At 36.3% G+C, this 18549-nt stretch overlaps 2 protein-coding genes across 2 annotated transcripts in view; one reads left to right on the forward strand and one right to left on the reverse strand.

The window, feature by feature from the left end:
* The window catches only part of LOC121415895 (fibrillin-2-like), a 92198-nt gene extending 85401 nt beyond the window's left edge, over positions 1 to 6797 (reverse strand). The window contains exon 1 of the mRNA XM_041609275.1: positions 6292 to 6797. The gene's annotated coding sequence lies outside the window, so the exon portion shown is untranslated. The remainder of the gene's footprint in view (positions 1 to 6291) is intronic.
* A 10665-nt stretch (positions 6798 to 17462) lies between these two features.
* LOC121415400 (ankyrin repeat and death domain-containing protein 1A-like) overlaps positions 17463 to 18549 on the forward strand; it is a 44872-nt gene continuing 43785 nt past the window's right edge. The window contains exons 1-2 of the mRNA XM_041608598.1: positions 17463 to 17552; positions 18187 to 18290. Of these exons, the coding sequence (XP_041464532.1) occupies positions 17519 to 17552; positions 18187 to 18290 (138 nt within the window). The 5' untranslated portion in view covers positions 17463 to 17518. The remainder of the gene's footprint in view (positions 17553 to 18186; positions 18291 to 18549) is intronic.

Consider the following 18549-nt stretch of genomic DNA (forward strand, 5'->3'; position numbering starts at 1 on the left):
TCGTCACGAGGCGAATCCCAGGACAGTACTCGACCATGGGATCAAGGATAAAGCTTACGTCCGCACAATTAATGCTGAAACAAATTGTCAGACCAAGGGCCTATTGGTTAGCCAGCCCAAGGTCAAACAGTTTTGAATGAAATACGATTGAAGGTAATTGCAGTAAATTGCGCCTGTAATTGTAACAAATGATGATTTCAAGAGAAAATCTTTGAAATCAATGGCGGTTGTCACGATATCGTGGAATAAATCTTACTCCTCGAAATAATGAGATCTACGCTGAAAATGGCCACACTGAAAAATCATTAACACAGATAAGCATAATAATGTAGTTCAAACTCCGGGTTCAGATTCCAGTGTATTGCTATTCTTTTGGTTTGGAAATTATTTTTCATTCATAGGCCCTACACATGAACACTTTGCTCAGTTTGCTGTCATTTTACTGGATTCTGCTTAAACTCATTATGAGATCGTTACCAGAACTGGTATTTATGTTTTTAAGCCATGACTGACATATGCCTAACACATTATAGAACTTTCATTCCTCAGATGTTTCACTACCTATTCATCCGACTTGTCAGTTTTCACTCAATATGGAATGAATTTAGATTGAACGATGAACGCATCAAAAGAGTCCACTTGTTAAAAGAGTGAAACTCACTCAACGAGTGGAAGTCAGTCGTGAATTTCATTCACTCTCTCCGATGAGTTGATTCACTCGGTTTTTTCTTCCAGAAATAGAGTACAGAGCTGAACCTTATGTGCGCCTACACTGGGAAACTCAAACCCTCTCTCTCCATATGTAAGAACTCAGAACTTGGCCTTCCCCTCATGGTCTTTTCAATGATGGCCTCATCATAAGAAATTAACCGTCTCTCATTAAACTTTCTTCAATTCAAATCAAGAAAATGTGTTGCTCTCTTGTTTTTTACTTGTTCTAGTTCCATCAATATGACATAATCAGCTAGCTAACTGCATATGCAGGAAAATGGGAGTACAACTCTGTCACCGAAATAATGCAAACATTTTAAAAGGTAATAACTTTATCATTCCTTATGTGATGACATTTTCAGTCATCTGTATTATTTTCAGCTTCGATTGCCACTTTAAACACGGTAAAGATGATGATGCAGGACTGGACGAGGGAGAGAGAGTACACATTCTAACGACTAAACTAGACATTTGCGTCAATACTTGACAAGATGCTCCCCGCGGCGAAAACGATTCCCAATTTAGAGGATTCAAAAAGCAATTTAATTAGGAGGGTCCATGTCAGAACTCCATGGTACCAAAAGGATGGGTAACTGTAACTGCATAATTTCTTGTTGACGGGTTACAGCGCAACATTCTGAAATTGGATCTCAAGTTCCGACTAGCATCCTTCTTTTAGATTCCTTGCTCTTCTATAACCTGGTCTTAATTGGACCAACGAGGATGAAAATAGGCTTTTGGCTGAAGATATTGGAAGATCACGAATGTAGTATGTAACAGTTAAGGTAACATCCTGAGAGTTGGGTCTCTTAAAAAAGTCAGTATCTGTGGTATCCATAGAAGTCGATCCCGGAGGGGGTGTGATTGGTGGCGGCTTACCCAGTCCTTTTTTTTCCTTTCAGTATGATGTGACTTTTGTTCAATGTCTATAGGCTGCCGCTTGTTGAAAGTATTTTGAGAAGACGATTCCCTTACACAAGAGGGAGGCGGATTATACATCATATTATATTACATAACACATATTTTTTCATAACTTTATCAAAGGGCCTATATGTGTTTATCATTCCTGGTGCTCGCATTGTCTGTTTGTTTAATGAGATATATAAGCCCGTTGTACTAAAACATCCCGTCAATATACACCAAATAATAATTTCCTTGCACTTTAAGTTATTATTGTTTTATATAGTGACATATTGCCCCAATTATAAGGTCTGAATATAAAACATTTCCAGTCAGTGCTTACGTTGGCATTAGTGGATTAGTAAGATATGTCTGCTCTTCAGGAATTCCTAAAAACAGTCCTTAAATATTTTTAAAAATTTCTGGTCTGTCTGAATGTCACAAAATTTCAGCTTGCTTTCGCGCTCACATCATTTGGTTAGTGAGATACGTATGGTCTCAGTGAATATCTACAAGCAAGTCTTAGAATGTCCCTCTTCATGTCTGAATTTAATTGTTTTCAGCTCGCGCTCCGCGCTCGCAATATTTGATTATTGAGATGCGTATCATTATTAATTATTACAATGAATTAGTGCTTCATATGTTAAGTTGTAATTTTAACAAAATCATCAAGCGCTTGACGTTTGCATTAGATGACTATGGTGAGATATGCTAAAATAATAGTCCTTAAAATGTCCGTTTGGGGTGAATATCTATATATATATCAGCTCGGGCTTCGCTCTCGTATTGTTTGTTTGGTCAGACAGGTTTCTTAAAAAAAAACATTAGCTTCTAATGTCATTTTTTAGGTCTCAATAAAAACATGCCGTGACACACGGTACGCCACTGTCCACCCGTCATCACTTAGGGTAGGCCTATGTGGCTATGAGCTTTACATACTATACTCCACTACTATTACGTTGCAAACCTCTTTCTCAGACTTATTTGGCTTACAGGGGGGGGGCGCTTGGGGATTACCACAAATTTTTCTTGACCAAGAAACAATAAAGAGAAAAGGAAAGAGAAAAGAGAGAAATAATATCTTTTGAGTATTATGTCAAAATCTATCACAAAATTTGACTTTCGTAGTTGAAATATCGAAATTTTTGCTCGCTTACTTCGCTCGCTGGCAACTTTTTACAAATTCTGCCCGATTCGTCATTTCTCGCCCCCTCAAAATTGTTGGTTCATTACGCCACTACTCTTTTCCATCATACCCCAAAAGCTATCAATTCCCATAGAGCCCCCCGAGACTATATTTAAAGATCATCAAACATGATTATGTGGAACATTTACACGGTCACCTGTTCCGTGCCCTTGTGACGGGACAAATATTTTTGGAATGTCGAAATCCTATAAATTGTAGATCTATACATTCTACTGACATTATAATGACTACTGGTTGCGCTGTTTGGCTTATTGAGGGGAACGAGGCTTTTTATCTCTATTGTAAATAAAATCCAACGAATGATTACATTTATTTTATTTTCATGGTGAAATCGTTAATTACATGCATTTATACGATACAATCCCGCCACAGGAGCCAATTCTGAACTGACCTATTGTCGTGTTACCACTGACCAGTGCGATTTATCGGTCTAATCATATACTATACATGTCCATGATCTAATTATTCGAAAATCCACCGATACTCAACATCCACTTCCACTTTCAAGTAAAATCAGAATATTAATAGTGAATGATATTGCCAGAATTTGAAGGTCTGTGCCTTTGACAAACGTCAAAACGCTTCCTGACCTCCTGGTCACCCCCCCCCCCCTCATGAATTCTCATTTTCGAATAGAGATCAGCTTGGTGGTGGTGTCCCCTAATGGTTACTCTATTGAGCTCCAACTTCAAAAGAACTGCAAATCTTTCATCCCCTTCAAGCAGGTGTACACAAACACAGGCAAACAACCCACTGATGGTCCTCTCACAGATCGATTGAAACTGCATTTTTCAATTTAAAATGTTTCAAAGAGATGAAAATTAAATTCTTACAGAGATATCTTAGATTTGCTTAATCATGGGATTACAAGTGGCTATGCTAGGTCACAAAGAATTATAACAGGGTCGATAGGGCATTTATTGTGCTATATGTAGAGCTTCATTCCCGACAAGAACTATTCCCTTGAGCTCTATTGTGTATTGTATAGGCCTATTGGTTTTAAAATATGTATACTGCACAATAGCAACATGATCTATCACCAGCATCATCGCTGCAGTTTATTGCAACTTCATGGTCACCCAAGCTCAGAGACATCTGACTGTAGGGCTAGGCCAATATTACCACGATGCAGAAATTGATTGGTATAAAGTTTGTCAAATCCCAAAACAATGGGGCTCTTGCTCCTTCTTCTCTCCGCGATGTTGTCATTTGTAAAGCTTGAGACGGCAGCTTCTGCCCCATCGTTCTATTGTATGCTAAGGAGCTTCCACCTCCCCTGCTAATCCCGCTACCACAAATGTTTGTTCGGTGGGACCCCCAAATAACTGTTGATTCGGTAATACAACAAGTGGTAATGTTGGCGGGCTTCCCGAAGAAAAGGCTTCGGCTTGAGATGTTTGCCGAACGGGTGTCGTGAAGGGGGCAAAAACTTCTTTGACAAATACACAGGATGCAGAGGCTCCCCTGCGCCGGAGATGAAAGAGGGGTGGACCTATAGACGTTAGTTTTTTGGATAAAAGGACTAGTTTTTATAACAATTAAGCATTACGTGAGCATAATATATTACACAAGGAAAGAAAATGAATTCCACCACAAGGTATGGTCCCTGACCATATTTATGGAAACCCGAAAGGGAGACTGCGATGCAGTGAAGACAAGAATCGATTGCATTGATGTGTTGCGTAGTTTTCTTTGAAGCGTGGGGACTAATAATAAAAGATGAAGAAAACCTATAATGATTTTGTGAAATCACTAATGACGATGTCTTCTCAATAAACACAAATCTATAGGCCCCTATACAGGGCCAAGGGTCTGGTTGGGAGCTATATATAGCTCATTGGTTGGCGAACTCAATTACTTTTTTAAAAACAAAATATGCTACAATTTGTATATGCTCCGAAGATTAAAACGTGGAAAAGTGCATGAAGTCTAGACTATACTAGAAGACGAATAAACATTCGATGAAGAAGAAGAAAAAAACATACTTCAAAATAATTCTAAAAAGTTGTCAGTACAAAAATGTATTATGAACAACAAATTTTAAAAGAATTTAAAGATAACAGCATATTATTACAACATACCATAATTGAACTCAAATAAATAACTTCCAATCCAACAGCAAAATAATCAGTTTTGCTATCAGGATAATGCAAGTACATTTGAAGTAGGAACAAGGAGCTCCTTGGTAGGAATGATTTCCCTGACATGTATCCTTGTAAATATCTGCATGTGATGTCTGTGTAATCAAGCCGCTTGCATTTTCTGGAGGGTGGGGGGGGGTTCAAAATAGAGTTCAAAATAAACACAAAGAGGAAATGGTTCACCAAGGTCCCCCTCCCCCACCCACCCCTCCCCCCCAAAAAAATAGAAGAGAATCCAGCAAACTTCAGAGTGTGTCATTCAGCATGAAACGAGCCTGTAAAAGTAATCAGGTATAGTGCAACAACCACACCAGCAAAACCATTCCAGATCGATCAACGCTACTACGTTATTTCCAATGACAGATCATCGGTCGGTGTGGAGTGGATGTCGTTGGTGTGACTGTATCGAGGCATCATCACCGGGTGAGACCAGCCAGTGTAGTCCAATCTGATTTGAATCTCGATAACAAACAATTCACAAGGTCTCCTACATGATAGAGACGAAACGGAAGGCTGATCTTGTTGCCTTTTCCTGCAATCCTCCGTTGATTACCCCCTGTCGATGCCACTATATGGCTTGCACATGGACAAAAAGAAGCCATGTTAAAACACATTCTCATGTCAAAATCAAAACAAACATGCTTTGTCTACTTGTATCAGGTATAGAGATGTTACCTTCTATTAGAACTAATGCCTCCCCGTGATGTTTGTTATACCTTGTCAATCATTGTCTATACATCGACAGGGTTTCTCCCCTCGATCCTGGGGTTTTGAAACCCTGATTCCAGCATAAACTTCCGATCCCGTTTCATAAACTCTCCTCCACGAAATAGTAAGATTAGTCTTTGAGTTTGATGTGCGTGCATCATCATTGGCCAGGAAACTAGAAAAATATCTGAATTGATTTAAGATTAATACAATTGCACACAATATCACATTGAACTCAATCAGCTGACAAACAATATTGAGCTTAAATTAACGTTAGCTTAAATCATGAACTAAAACACACTCAACAAGAAACCTTACTTGTACACTAAAAAAAAAATGGGTAAAAGTGCTCCACGTCATGAGGGCAATTATGTGTCCAACCATGGACCCATGGTTCAACCAAATAGCTCTGTGGTTCGACCAACATTGGGCATTTTAATTTATCAAGTGTGATGAAAATTTTGCCCATTTTCAGTTAACCTCACTGGACAACATGCTTCCTGCATTGGATGAAATACTGCATAAAAATTGATTGGACACATAATTACCCTCGCGGTGGTAAAAATGTTACCCAATATGAATATTAATTTTCTAAAGTGTAGTATATCCCTCAGCTCTGCTCACCTAAGCTCAACAGTAAACTGGATTTTGCTTCTGTGTAACTCCAATACTCGCCCAAATACAGGTGAAAGAAGTATCTGTGAAAATCGCCCCAAACCTCTGAATGTCCTCCCGCGCACTCCTATCAAATGTTTCATTCAGATCGTGCTATTTCCAAAGACGACAATAAACCCAAAGGAACGGATGCGAGTTGGAAGTTCATCTGATAACGGATGGAGAAAATTCCAAACCTGGAGTACAAAAACGGGGGTCCGGGATGAATCCGTCACTTTCTTTCAAAAGAATGTTGAGAGGTGGGCATATCCTTCCTTTACGGTTATAGAACCTAGAGATTTTAACATGAACTTCCACTAGATGAGTGAAAGTGTTGTGGCAACTTCTTCGCTAGTCTGCAAGATGCAGAAAAATCGAAGAAAATGAGTAAAACTTTTTGCTATTTGCTCAACTATCGTCTCGTCACAGCAGTGCATAGACCCCTTGCCGTGTTCTAGGCATGGTGGCTGAGTGTATGAGGGAATACGAAGATTACAAGGGTAACAATGCACCCTCGTGCGTGCTCTCGCGAGGGGTGCGCTCTTGAAGCGAACGCACACTCTCGTTTCGGACTGTGTTACCCTTGTTCAGGAATTCAGGCGGATCCCTCGGGAGCTATAGCGGAACATTTTGGGCAGGGTGGGGTGGATTCGAAAAGAGACGCATTAAGAGAACTGAAGCGGACATTGTGTTGAATTTTCCGAGAGAATTTCATAAGGTGAATTTTCATTGACGAACATGCCACATTATCAAAGAGGTAAATCACACAGAAGATTTATTTTCCCCATCTCCATAATAATAGACAGTTTATTCATTATATGTCCTCTTATGACGCAGTAATTCTACTTTGAGATAAATCAAATAATGGACCTACTACTAGCTAGTTCATGATCAAATAACTCTATACCCCATCTATACTATGATTTGGGTCCAAAGGGTTATAGGCTCTTACTCTATGACGGGGGGGGGGGGGGTAAACTCTATGAAAATAGTCGGTCAAGAAGATTTTTTTTTGGGGGGGGAGGGTGATGAAGATGGTGAAGGGGGGGGGGTAGGAGAGGTGATGATTAAGACAGGGAGGGGAATTAAAGGGCAATTTCACGCTGGATTTCACCCCAACACCAAATTGATTTTAAAAAAGGAAGGCAAGCGTACGTGCACAACGCTGAAAATGTCACAAAAATTGGATGTCAAAAAAAGACAGACATTTTAAAGTTTTGCTTGATTTTACCAAACAGTTATATGCACATCCTGGTCGGTATGCAAAAGAAGTAACCGATTATGACACAAGCTCTTATTGTAAAAACAAAGATTGATTCCTTGTTAATGTTATACCTTATCAGTGTCATAACCGGTTTATTTCCAATTTGTTTCATGCCAATTCGTCCAATTGCCAACTCGTCAACCATAATTTGGTCTACCATCAGTTCGTCCACTCACCACATGGCCTACTGTAATTTATTCTAATGTCGTTCCGTCTAATAACCAGTTGGTCCAATAGCCACTTAGTCCATACATGCCATTCGGTCTAATTAGACTAAGTGTTTATTGTGCAAAATTAATGAAATCCTAATGGATATTAGACCAACTTTTTATGAGACGAAATGGTCATAGACGAAATGGTGATTAGACGAAGTGATGATTAGACCGAACGGTTAATGGACCAAATAGTTGTTAGACGAAATGTTGATGGACGGAATCGCATTTAGACTAAATTAAAGTAAACCATGTGGTGAGTGGACGAGTTGGCAGTAGGCGAATTGACAATTTAACGTTATAACCTAATGGGGTTTTATGAAGTGTCTCGTTATTATCAAATCTGTACAAAAAATGAAACACTGCATGCCTTAAGAAAAATTAAGAGAAAAGAAATGGTAGATGGGTGACATCATCGACCTCTCATTTGCTTATCACTGGGTTGGGCATGGGCCCATTACTCTTAAGCGACAAAAGTGACAAAATAAACAAACAAAAAATCAAATGTTTAACTAAAACAATATACACATGTATTCGATTTAGATGACTTTTGCAGTGTTATGCTAGTTTAGGATTCTTTATGCAAAACAATTTCTTGTTTTACCTTTAAGGATGAAAAATTTGTAGTCTGTTAAGAGACACAGAGAGAGATAGGGGCTAGAGCGGGGGGGGGGGGGTGTCGACAAAGATGAGGAAAGGTGAGAAATTTGGGAGAACAGCACGATATTCCTGTAAGATGAGCATGATGAGCATGATGAGAGGAGAATGATGATTCATGAACGTCAACCTCTGAAAAACCCCTTCCTCTCCCGTCATGGTCATGGCTTGTCACTGAGAGATAGACGTGACATTAAGGTGACACAATATTGAAGCGATGGGACTGAATAGAGGAGAGAATACAACAGGGGAATCACTGTAATTTGGTCATTGTATACACGTCGATATTCTTATAAAGGGAAACTCACCGATGCAGTTGTCTTGCTTTCACAAAGACCAATGTTAAGGGGGAAAAAGGACAAATTTGCCCCAACAAAAGTTAATTTGATTATTCTTATTATTTATCTCCAGTCTGGAGTACCCAAACCTGTCACAAAATTTAAATTAGTGTTGTCACTGATATTTGAAATACGATATATTGTTTTATCAATTTTTAATTGTTTGATAAAATAAAGTACAGTTGTTAGGTATAATTGTGGTAATCTGGTGAGACCAATGAAAATGGAGTAACATTTTGTTCACATTTTGTTTTCAGACGAGTTACAATTATTTACCTCCGCACGGGACCTAGCTTTAATGTGACTACTCTAGAGACGTGGAGGATCCGGGTTTCGAATCACGGACCTTCATGAAGACACGTGCCTCAGACCAATCAGAGGCAATATACCTCCAGGACCATAGCAAGGAATTTGTCACTTGAAATACCTATATCCACTGGTATATGAGTAGATGGGAGAAGTATAGGGGGTGGGGTGGGGGCACTGCCCTTCCCCCATAGAATAATTCCACGACCGATAAACCCATGAGAAAAGGAAAAATATGATATAATTTTGTGAATATTATGTCAAAATCTATCACAAAATCATATTATCATTTTAAAAAAGTCAAAATGTTTACTTGCTCGTTTCGCTCGCTCTCTTTTTAAATGTAAAGTGTTCCCCATATGCCATATCGTGTGCCAATTCATACATTATGGCTATTACTTTTCTGGTCATATACTTGATATGTGAGATAAACTCACAATCTCTACCGTGTGAACGAACTATGAAATAAGAGATAGTAATGACGAAAACAATTAACCCTTTAGAGGGACATGTTTCCCTTGTCTGTACCGGGGGTTTTAGATAGGACGCATTTCCTGTCGGTTTAAAACGTCCTCACCTGGATTTATGAATGCTTCTAATTCAAATTGGATTCATGAATGAATCTATTCAGTTAACACATCCTGATTATAAAAAAGAAAAAAATCTTCTTTTGATTTATTATCATTATTAATATGATTATCATCATTATTGTTATCATAACTGTTATTATTATTGCTATTATTATTGTTATTATTATCATTATTGTTATTATCATTATTATTATTATTATTATGATGATTACTATTATTATAATTATTATTATATCATCATTATCATCATCATTATCATCATCATTATTGTTATTATCATTATTATTATTGTTATATTGTGATCAGTATTGTTGTTATTTTATTGTCTTTACTATTATCATCATTATCATTTTGATAAGCTCAAAGTAAACTAGGAAAGGAGCATAGCTGTCGGAGTGTATAATCTTTTCATGGCTCGCCTGCACTATTCTATTTTTGTTTTATCATGACGATTTATTTGAAATGTCCCACTAGACTATAAACACACTGGGTGCGTCCTGTTTTTACTTGGTATACCTGCCAAAAATCAAATTATTAACCTAGATTTAGATCTTAATCTTATCGATTTGTCTGCAACATTTCCCTAACGACAGGGCGGAGTGTACATATCATTGAATTAATCAATTTTCTTTTTATTTAATCGCGAATTAGTTCAGGTGAGCCAATAAATGTGGTTAAGGAGCTGATTGAACGAAATTCGTCAATAATGACAGTTTCGAATGCTACATGTAGGCTGGCTAAGCTATTTAGATTATTGATGTATAAATGTTGTAAGTAAAGATTAAAGAGTCAATTCCTAGGAAATTATGTACAAATAGTAAGATATAAGGGAGTGGTAACGGAATAAACAGGTATGCAGAAAAGTGTAATATACATTTTTTGTCAATTAATTTGATTGTTTAATTTCCGATAAAGCATGCAAAATACTGATATACGCACATTTGGAAAATTGAGCAGTAGACACCTGTCTGGGATGTTCCCTTAATAATTAGTAACACAATGTGCTAATTTGTAAAGGGCGAGGATGTGGTAAAAAATTGAAGGCGCGAAAATTATGATTCTTAGTAAGATTTCTTACTATATAGAAAGAAGTAATTTTGTTTATAAATCTTCAAAATTTCAAAATTTCTTGGTGGTGATTCTCCAGTGATTGCTGGGGGGGGGGGGGGTGTTACACCCACAAATGTAATAATCGCCCACAAATGTAATAACGCCCACAAATGTAATAACACTTTACCCACAAATGTAATAACGCCCACAAATGTAATAACACTTTACCCACAAATGTAATAATTTTTGATCGCCCACAAATGTAATAACACTTTACCCACAAATGTAATAACGCCCACAAATGTAATAACACTTTACCCACAAATGTAATAATGCACTTTACCCACAAATTTAATAATGACTTTACCTACAAATGTAATAAATTTGAAGTGATTTTTGGCGAATTCGTTCTAAACTAATATCCTATAGTATGCGTTCAAATAGCACAAAAGTTCAAAGTCTTTTTTCCAGACCCGGTTAATGAAATATTACAGTACAAGTCCAAGTCTTTTTCCAGACCCGGTTTTTCAAAATCATAATATACGTCCAAAGTCTTTTTACCAGACCCGGTTGTTTCAAAATTATAATATACTTCCAAAGTCTTTTTTCCAGACCCGGTTAATTCAAAAATTATAATGCAAGTCCAAAGTCTTCTTTTCAGACCCGGTCGTTTCAAAAGTTATAATATACGTCGGTGAGGGGTAAAGACAACACTCTAACCCCAAGCATTTTAAGTGGGTTTAATTTTGAAGATTGGTCTCAGCTGTCATTTTTTTTTCAATATTTCTTTATCTTTTAAATAACCGGGTCCAGACGAAAGACTAAGCATATTACTCGTGTTATTCCACAAGAATAAGAATATGAGTCTTTTGTTTTTAGGATTGTTTAAATCATTTTTAAATCACCGGGTCTGGAATAAAGACAACGCTCTAAACATGTGCTTTTCTACATGCATGGTCTTAATTTGGAGGATTGTTGGTTCTTAGATTCGTTGTTGGGGGTTGAGTTTTATTGATTTTTTTATTCCTGAAATAATTGTGTCTGGAGGAAAGTCGATCTTCGACAATCAGTCTTCATGTTGTTCCACAGTATTAGATTATTGGGTATTCGTTTTAGAATATTTGTAAAAACTATTTTATTTTTCAAATAGTAACCAAGTCTGGAGAAAGGATGTCTGCTTTACCCACGCGTTATTACAAAGTTTTGTAGGGGTAGTAGTATTATTTTAAAAAAGACATATTTTTGGAAATTTGGTCTTAGATTCGAAGTTTTTCAGTTACTTTTTTCAATAGCCGGCTCTGGAGGAAAGAGTACGTTTTAAAGCTCGTGTTATTCCACGAGAATAAGAATATAAGGTCTTATGTTAGAAGATTTTTTTTGTAACTGTTTTAGGTCTGGAATAAAGACAACACTCTAAACCTCTTTTAAAACAGGTTCTTAGGTTGAAGGTTTGTTTGGTCTTAGACTTTGATTTTTTTTAATTCTTACTATTAGCGTTTTTTTTAAAGAAAAAAATGGTCGGGCTGAAAGACTATACGCTATATCCAGCATTGATAAGATTATGGGGTCTTTATACTGTTTTTAAACTGTTATTCATAATGTAAAAATAACAGGCAACCGGGTCTGGAGAAAAGACTACGCTTGATTCTCAATTTACTCTTAGTGCATATATTCACAATATACACCGTATAAGTTGAAACAACAAAAAAGACATTAATTCCACCAGTTATGATTAACTGGGTCTGGAGAAAAGACTAAGCTCGATTCTCATTTTTTCCACAGGAATATCATTATCGTATCTTAGTTTGGACTTATGTTATAAATTTTGAAATAACTGGGTCAGGAAAAAGACTGGACTTATTAAAATTCTTGAAAAAACCGGGTCTGGAAAAAAGACTTTGGATTTATATTATAATTTTTGAAACAACCGGGTCTGGAAAAAAAGACTTTGGACTTTTATTACATTTTTTTAAACAACCGGGTCTGGAAAAAAGACTTTGGATTTATATTATAATTTTTGAAACAACCGGGTCTGGAAGAAAGACTTTGGACTTGTACTTTGATGTTTTATTAACCAGGTCTGAAAAAAAGACTTTGCACTTTTGTGCTATATGAACGCATTACTATAGGATTTTAGTTTAGAACGGATTCGCCAAAAATCCCTTCAAATTTATTACATTTGTGGGTAAAGTCATTATTACATTTGTGGGCGATCAAAAATTATTACATTTGTGGGTAAAGTGTTATTACATTTGTGGGCGTTATTACATTTGTGGGTAAAGTGTTATTACATTTGTGGGCGTTATTACATTTGTGGGCGTTATTACATTTGTGGGTGCAACAGGGGGGGGGGGGCACGACGGCACGCCCCTCGTCCCCGGAGTCGCCACCCCTTTATCAATACAGTGACTCTTCAATTACACTGTAAAAAATATTGGGTAAAAGTTAAACCAGCACGAGGGTAATTATGTGTCCACCCAATTTCGGGTAGTATTTTACCAAATGCGGGAAGCATAATTATCCAGTAAGGTTAACAAGTAAGCAGCCATTACTTTAGAAATGGCAAAATTTTCATCACACTGGATAAATAAAAATGCTCAAAAGAAAAGCCCAATGTTGGTCGGACACATAATTACCCCAAAGGGAGCATTTATACCCAATATTTTTAAGGTGTATACCGACGACAGATCACTCATTGATATAATAATTGTGAAACCATTAATTGTCTATGTTCAGAACTCGGGAAAAGGAAGAAGATAACCCGGTTCGGTCGGAAATCATTATCAACTATAACTACCAGATCACCCCAAACCACAAAACATGCTAATCTTTACAGTTAATCTTGTTGAACTATTGTCTACTAAAATTAAAGCCCTCCATCTTCACTTCGATATTTGTAATGTTGGCGCTTACTTATCCCGAATTAAACGACTTTAGAAAAATCTTGAATTATATAGGCCTATTAAATGGCAAATGACCGTTTTTTTTTTAACTTATTCATCTTTCATTTTAGAAAACTTATTTTCGTAGTATTTTGTAGTATTATCATCAGTATGATAAGATAATGTAGTAAGAATAATTATCATCGTTTTCTGGGGTTGCCACGCAGTCAAGCTCAGCTTATAGTGGCAACCCCTGCAACCTTCTAATAATCGATGTTTTAATAGAAAATGCATTATTATTATTTTTTTGTATGTTTTGCTTGTCAGTTATATGTATATTATTATTGTATTTTCTTTGTTAATATGTTCATGAAAAAGTGTTGCAGAAACCAATAAATGAAATGAAATGAAATAATTTGAGGCCAAACGCGGCAAATACCAGTTAAGGATTATCTAATCATAGATTTTTTCCTTGAAAATAATATGAAATGACTTGACTTGCTATGACTTAAAATGTTTGGACCACACTCACATTCAAGCATGTTTTCTTGTCTTATGTTTGTTGTAAAAACCTGGTGCATCATGATAACAGCATGCTTTTATTTTTCTTCATAATTTGTTTTGAATTTCAAATCCATAGCAAGATACAAACACTGCATGTACTATCCAAGTGTCCACAGTGCAATGCGATTCGAACTGTATGAAATTTCCTGTTTTGTGGCTTTGCACGCAGCCGTTTTTGTTTTAAACAACAGGATATCATATTGATCAAGAACCGTTCAAAATAAATGGTTAAAAAAGGAAGAATGTTTTGCTATTTCATAACAGAAGTAACACAGTTGAGGATATATTTATTAGCTGTTACTTTAAAAGACTTGTTTTTACGATTTCCCAACCCCTTTTTTATCGGGGGGGGGGGGGGTGGTTGTATTTTTCAAAATTTTCTTGAAGTATATAAGCCAATATCTAAGGGTGTAGTTGAAGCTAAAACCCACTTTGCAATTATAAAATCCTGTATGAAATAACAACCCTTGAAAAAAGGGGCATTGAAAACAATAATCAAAGTCTTTTTTAGAAGTGACTGGAAATTCCAGCCGGTTGTGAATTAAAATCGTTATATTAAACGACTTTGATGGCATCAGGATCCGCTTATCTTGATAAAAAAGTACAATTAAATCATGAAAGGGTTCTCCGGGCTGAAAATGATAATATCTAAATGAATAGAGTAAACTTCATCAAACTAAACGCTGAAAATGTTATTAAAATGTGATAACAAATAACAAAAGTTACTGAATTTGAAAGTTTGGCAATTTAGGGAAACAGTTATGCACGCCATCATGAGTTATGCAATATATAGGGTGGCCGACGACGTCATATCCCCACTTCCCCTTTTCTCACGACTGGTACATAAAGTTATAAACATGATTAATATGTCATATTTGCATACTTGTAATATCTCCCTTGTAAGATGTAACAAAATAATTTTCAACAATAATCATTTTACAAGTTGAATCAGTAGTCAGTCAAAGCTTGTTCATTCTTGGAGGAAAAAATTAAGTAAATACAATTTAATATAATAAAATACAATGAATAAGGGAGAAATAAAATCACCAGCTTGCTCATTGCATATTATTCATTAATGTTTCATCGAAGTACTGCGAAACTTTTAAATGTCATAACTTTGTTACTCCTTGTCCGATAAACTTTTCAGCATTTTGTTTTTCTGATTTTACTTTATTCGTTCAAATCATATCTATAGCTTGCAGCATGGAAAAATCCAAGATTTTCCAAAATGGATGGGATTTTTGTGCAGAAAGGGGGTGCACATTTGCGTATATCCGACATTTTTTCCACAAGCCTCTCAAAGTGAGGGGGAGGTGGGGGGGGGGGGGGCGTACGCTCCAGTAATATACTTTGACTTTGGACTCCTTAACTTGTTACTCGGGGAAAGGGGCGTATTTTACATTGTCCGATTCCGCTCATGTTTCATGTTTATCAAAATGAATAGATCTGATATTGTCACGATCAATTAATGATCTTAATTCAGTCATGATAATCATCGCATACATGGCCATGAGATCATGGCAACTGGTCAATGACACGTATGACAGGTTAAGGATTTGTGATTTAAAACGGAAAACACCATTGAGCAATTCACTGTATGATTTTTATTTTCTTTTGGTTACACGGCATTGCGGCTAAAACCACACTACAAAACCGACAATACACTCCTAGGTAAAATTATGAGAGAGAGAGAGAGAGGGAGAGAAAACGAAAAGGAAATTAAAATAAAATGTCGTATGAGATCATATAACGATTATTACATAGATACCTGCACAACAAATCGAAGTGACATTGACCATGTTGAGGTAATGAGTCAAAGATTTTACATAGCATGTAGCAAACTTTAAAAAAGAAAATGGCATGCGAATGAAAATATGTGTTCTTTTATTCCTAATAGATTTTGACGTAATACCTAACGAAAAAAATATATCATGGCAGGCCTTTCCATTTCAATTACTCTTATATTCTTTTTTCCACCTTTTTCTTGGTCCTGGAATCTTTTCATGGTTGGAAGGGGGGAGGAAGAGCCCACCGTACGGGCGTACAGCCCCCAACCATGCCGACTATACGCCTATTCTAGGTGGTATTAAAGGACAATACTATTACGGATCACGTTATCTGTGATATTTATCATTGTTACAATCATGAAAGAATCGATCAGACACGTCAGGTGAATCCTAACTAGACGATAAATTTGTGTAAAAAAAGAACAAATTAATTCTCATAGCTTTATTTTCAACTCTCTTTTTAAGGACAACTGATGGCGCTGTTTCGGTGGGAATATACGGGAGTCGTGGCGAGGCCAGGTGATATAAACCCTGAATGTGGTGATGATGATACCCCATGGGACCCCATGGAAGTCCCGGGTTCGGGTATAGCGAAAACCATTATCAATTTTATGGGAAAATGACATTTCATTGATTTTTTACCATTTGCTATGTAGGAATGCTGCTCGCATATGACGTCACAAATCAAATAATTGAAATTCGAATAACTTTTTAATTATTTGATGAATTTTTCTCAAACCTTCGGCAATATTTTTTATTATTTCTTATGCTATTTTTACAATTAAGTTTTTGTCAGGGTGAACTTCCCCTTTAATGAAAAATGTTATATGCACTATTGTTACACACGTTTATTTTGTTTTAACAAAACATAAAAACGGAAAAATGTATAATAGTAGCTGTAAACCAAGAATAACCTCTCAGAGATAGATAGATCTCCACTCCCCCTTTTCTTTTCCCGATCCCAACATCCCCCTTTTCGCCCCTCTATTTTTCTTTCTTATCACTAATTTTTTTCGACTTCTAACTCCCTCCCCTTCTCTCCGCCTCCCCCCCCCCTCTCTCAGACACTCGACCCACCTCCATAGTCCTCGATACGAACGAACAATTCTATTATAGGCAAATACTTTATTCATATGCAAATAATTGTATTGTTTGCACATACAATAGACAACTCCGCTGGAATTTTCTCCAGCTATTGCACACTTCAATGCATTCTTTAAATCCTGGCATACAATAATATATCATTCTGCGTGTATACACCACCAAAGCATATAAATTTCTTTCAAAACTGTGTTTTTTAGCATAATTCACAGGACAAATTTTCCCACAGCACTTCGCACGGACGTGGAAAGAGGAATTCTGATTTAACAAAAGGCAAAAGATTATATATGTTATTTTATATGCCTGTTTATTCTCGATGTGAATATAATCTCTGTTGCAAGTTGTGGTTTTATATATGACACAGATTTGAGCATATGGGACCAGCTGGTGTAATATATACATACATTTTTGTTGTGTTTACCTGCTTGTGACGATAATAGTCGAATATGGAGGAAGATTATGACGACGAGGAGGAGATTCGTAAGTATTATTCTTACTCTTTATCATCTTTTATAGAGATAAATAGTTGTAATATACTGTAGTACATGTATACTCGATCATGACTTAATATTCAACAAAATATCTTAATCATATAAAAATCCTAATCCCTATTTTAAAAACATTTATCTGCTTAATCACCCAACCATATTCTTTAATGTTTTTTAATACTACCTGTTGCCCACAATGCACGTTTAACAATTGATTAAAACTAATGTTTATAATATGAACATAGTTAATGTCAACATGAATAGAAACATAACTTTTGTTTTCCATGTAGCTCTAAGGAATCATAAATCAGTTATTGGATTACAGGAACGTAATGGAGGTACAATTCTTTAGCATGCGACAAAGATACCTCTAAAGTCATTGTATTCATATGTTTTTTAATCTGTATTCATTTTTGTCAGAAATAATACAATACAAATCATTACATTATGTACATTCGATACATTTAACATGAATAGAGAACAGAAGTAGACAAACATAGAAAATTGCATATTTGTAGACGATGATTCGTGATAAACTTTGTAAAGTATAGATTTGTAAATTATTATTTTTTTTGCTCGTGAAACATTCTTTCTTTTATGATCTATGTTCCCTGACCAAACCATAGTCCTTCCCGTGGAGAAGCAGTTTCACGAGGCTGCGAGGACAGGGGACCTCGCGCTGGTAGACTCCCTGATCGCACAGAAGATCAATGTCAACTGCATGGATGAGGTAGGTCCACCATTTCACAAAACCATTTGCATTTGCAGTCACTGAATTGAAAAAAGTCAATTGCAGAATTCGTAAGTGATACAGGTAGGCCAATTTTAGCTAAAGCAATCAATGTAAACTTTTTGATGCAAAAAGCATACACTCTAAAAACACTGAGTAAAATTTTACCCAATATTGAGTAAAAAGGGAACATGCATGTTTGCTAGGTATTTTTTTACCTTATATTGGGCTAATTCAATACAACATTGCGTAAAATTTA

Source organism: Lytechinus variegatus, chromosome 5, assembly GCF_018143015.1.
Source record: "Lytechinus variegatus isolate NC3 chromosome 5, Lvar_3.0, whole genome shotgun sequence".
Taxonomy (NCBI): domain Eukaryota; kingdom Metazoa; phylum Echinodermata; class Echinoidea; order Temnopleuroida; family Toxopneustidae; genus Lytechinus; species Lytechinus variegatus.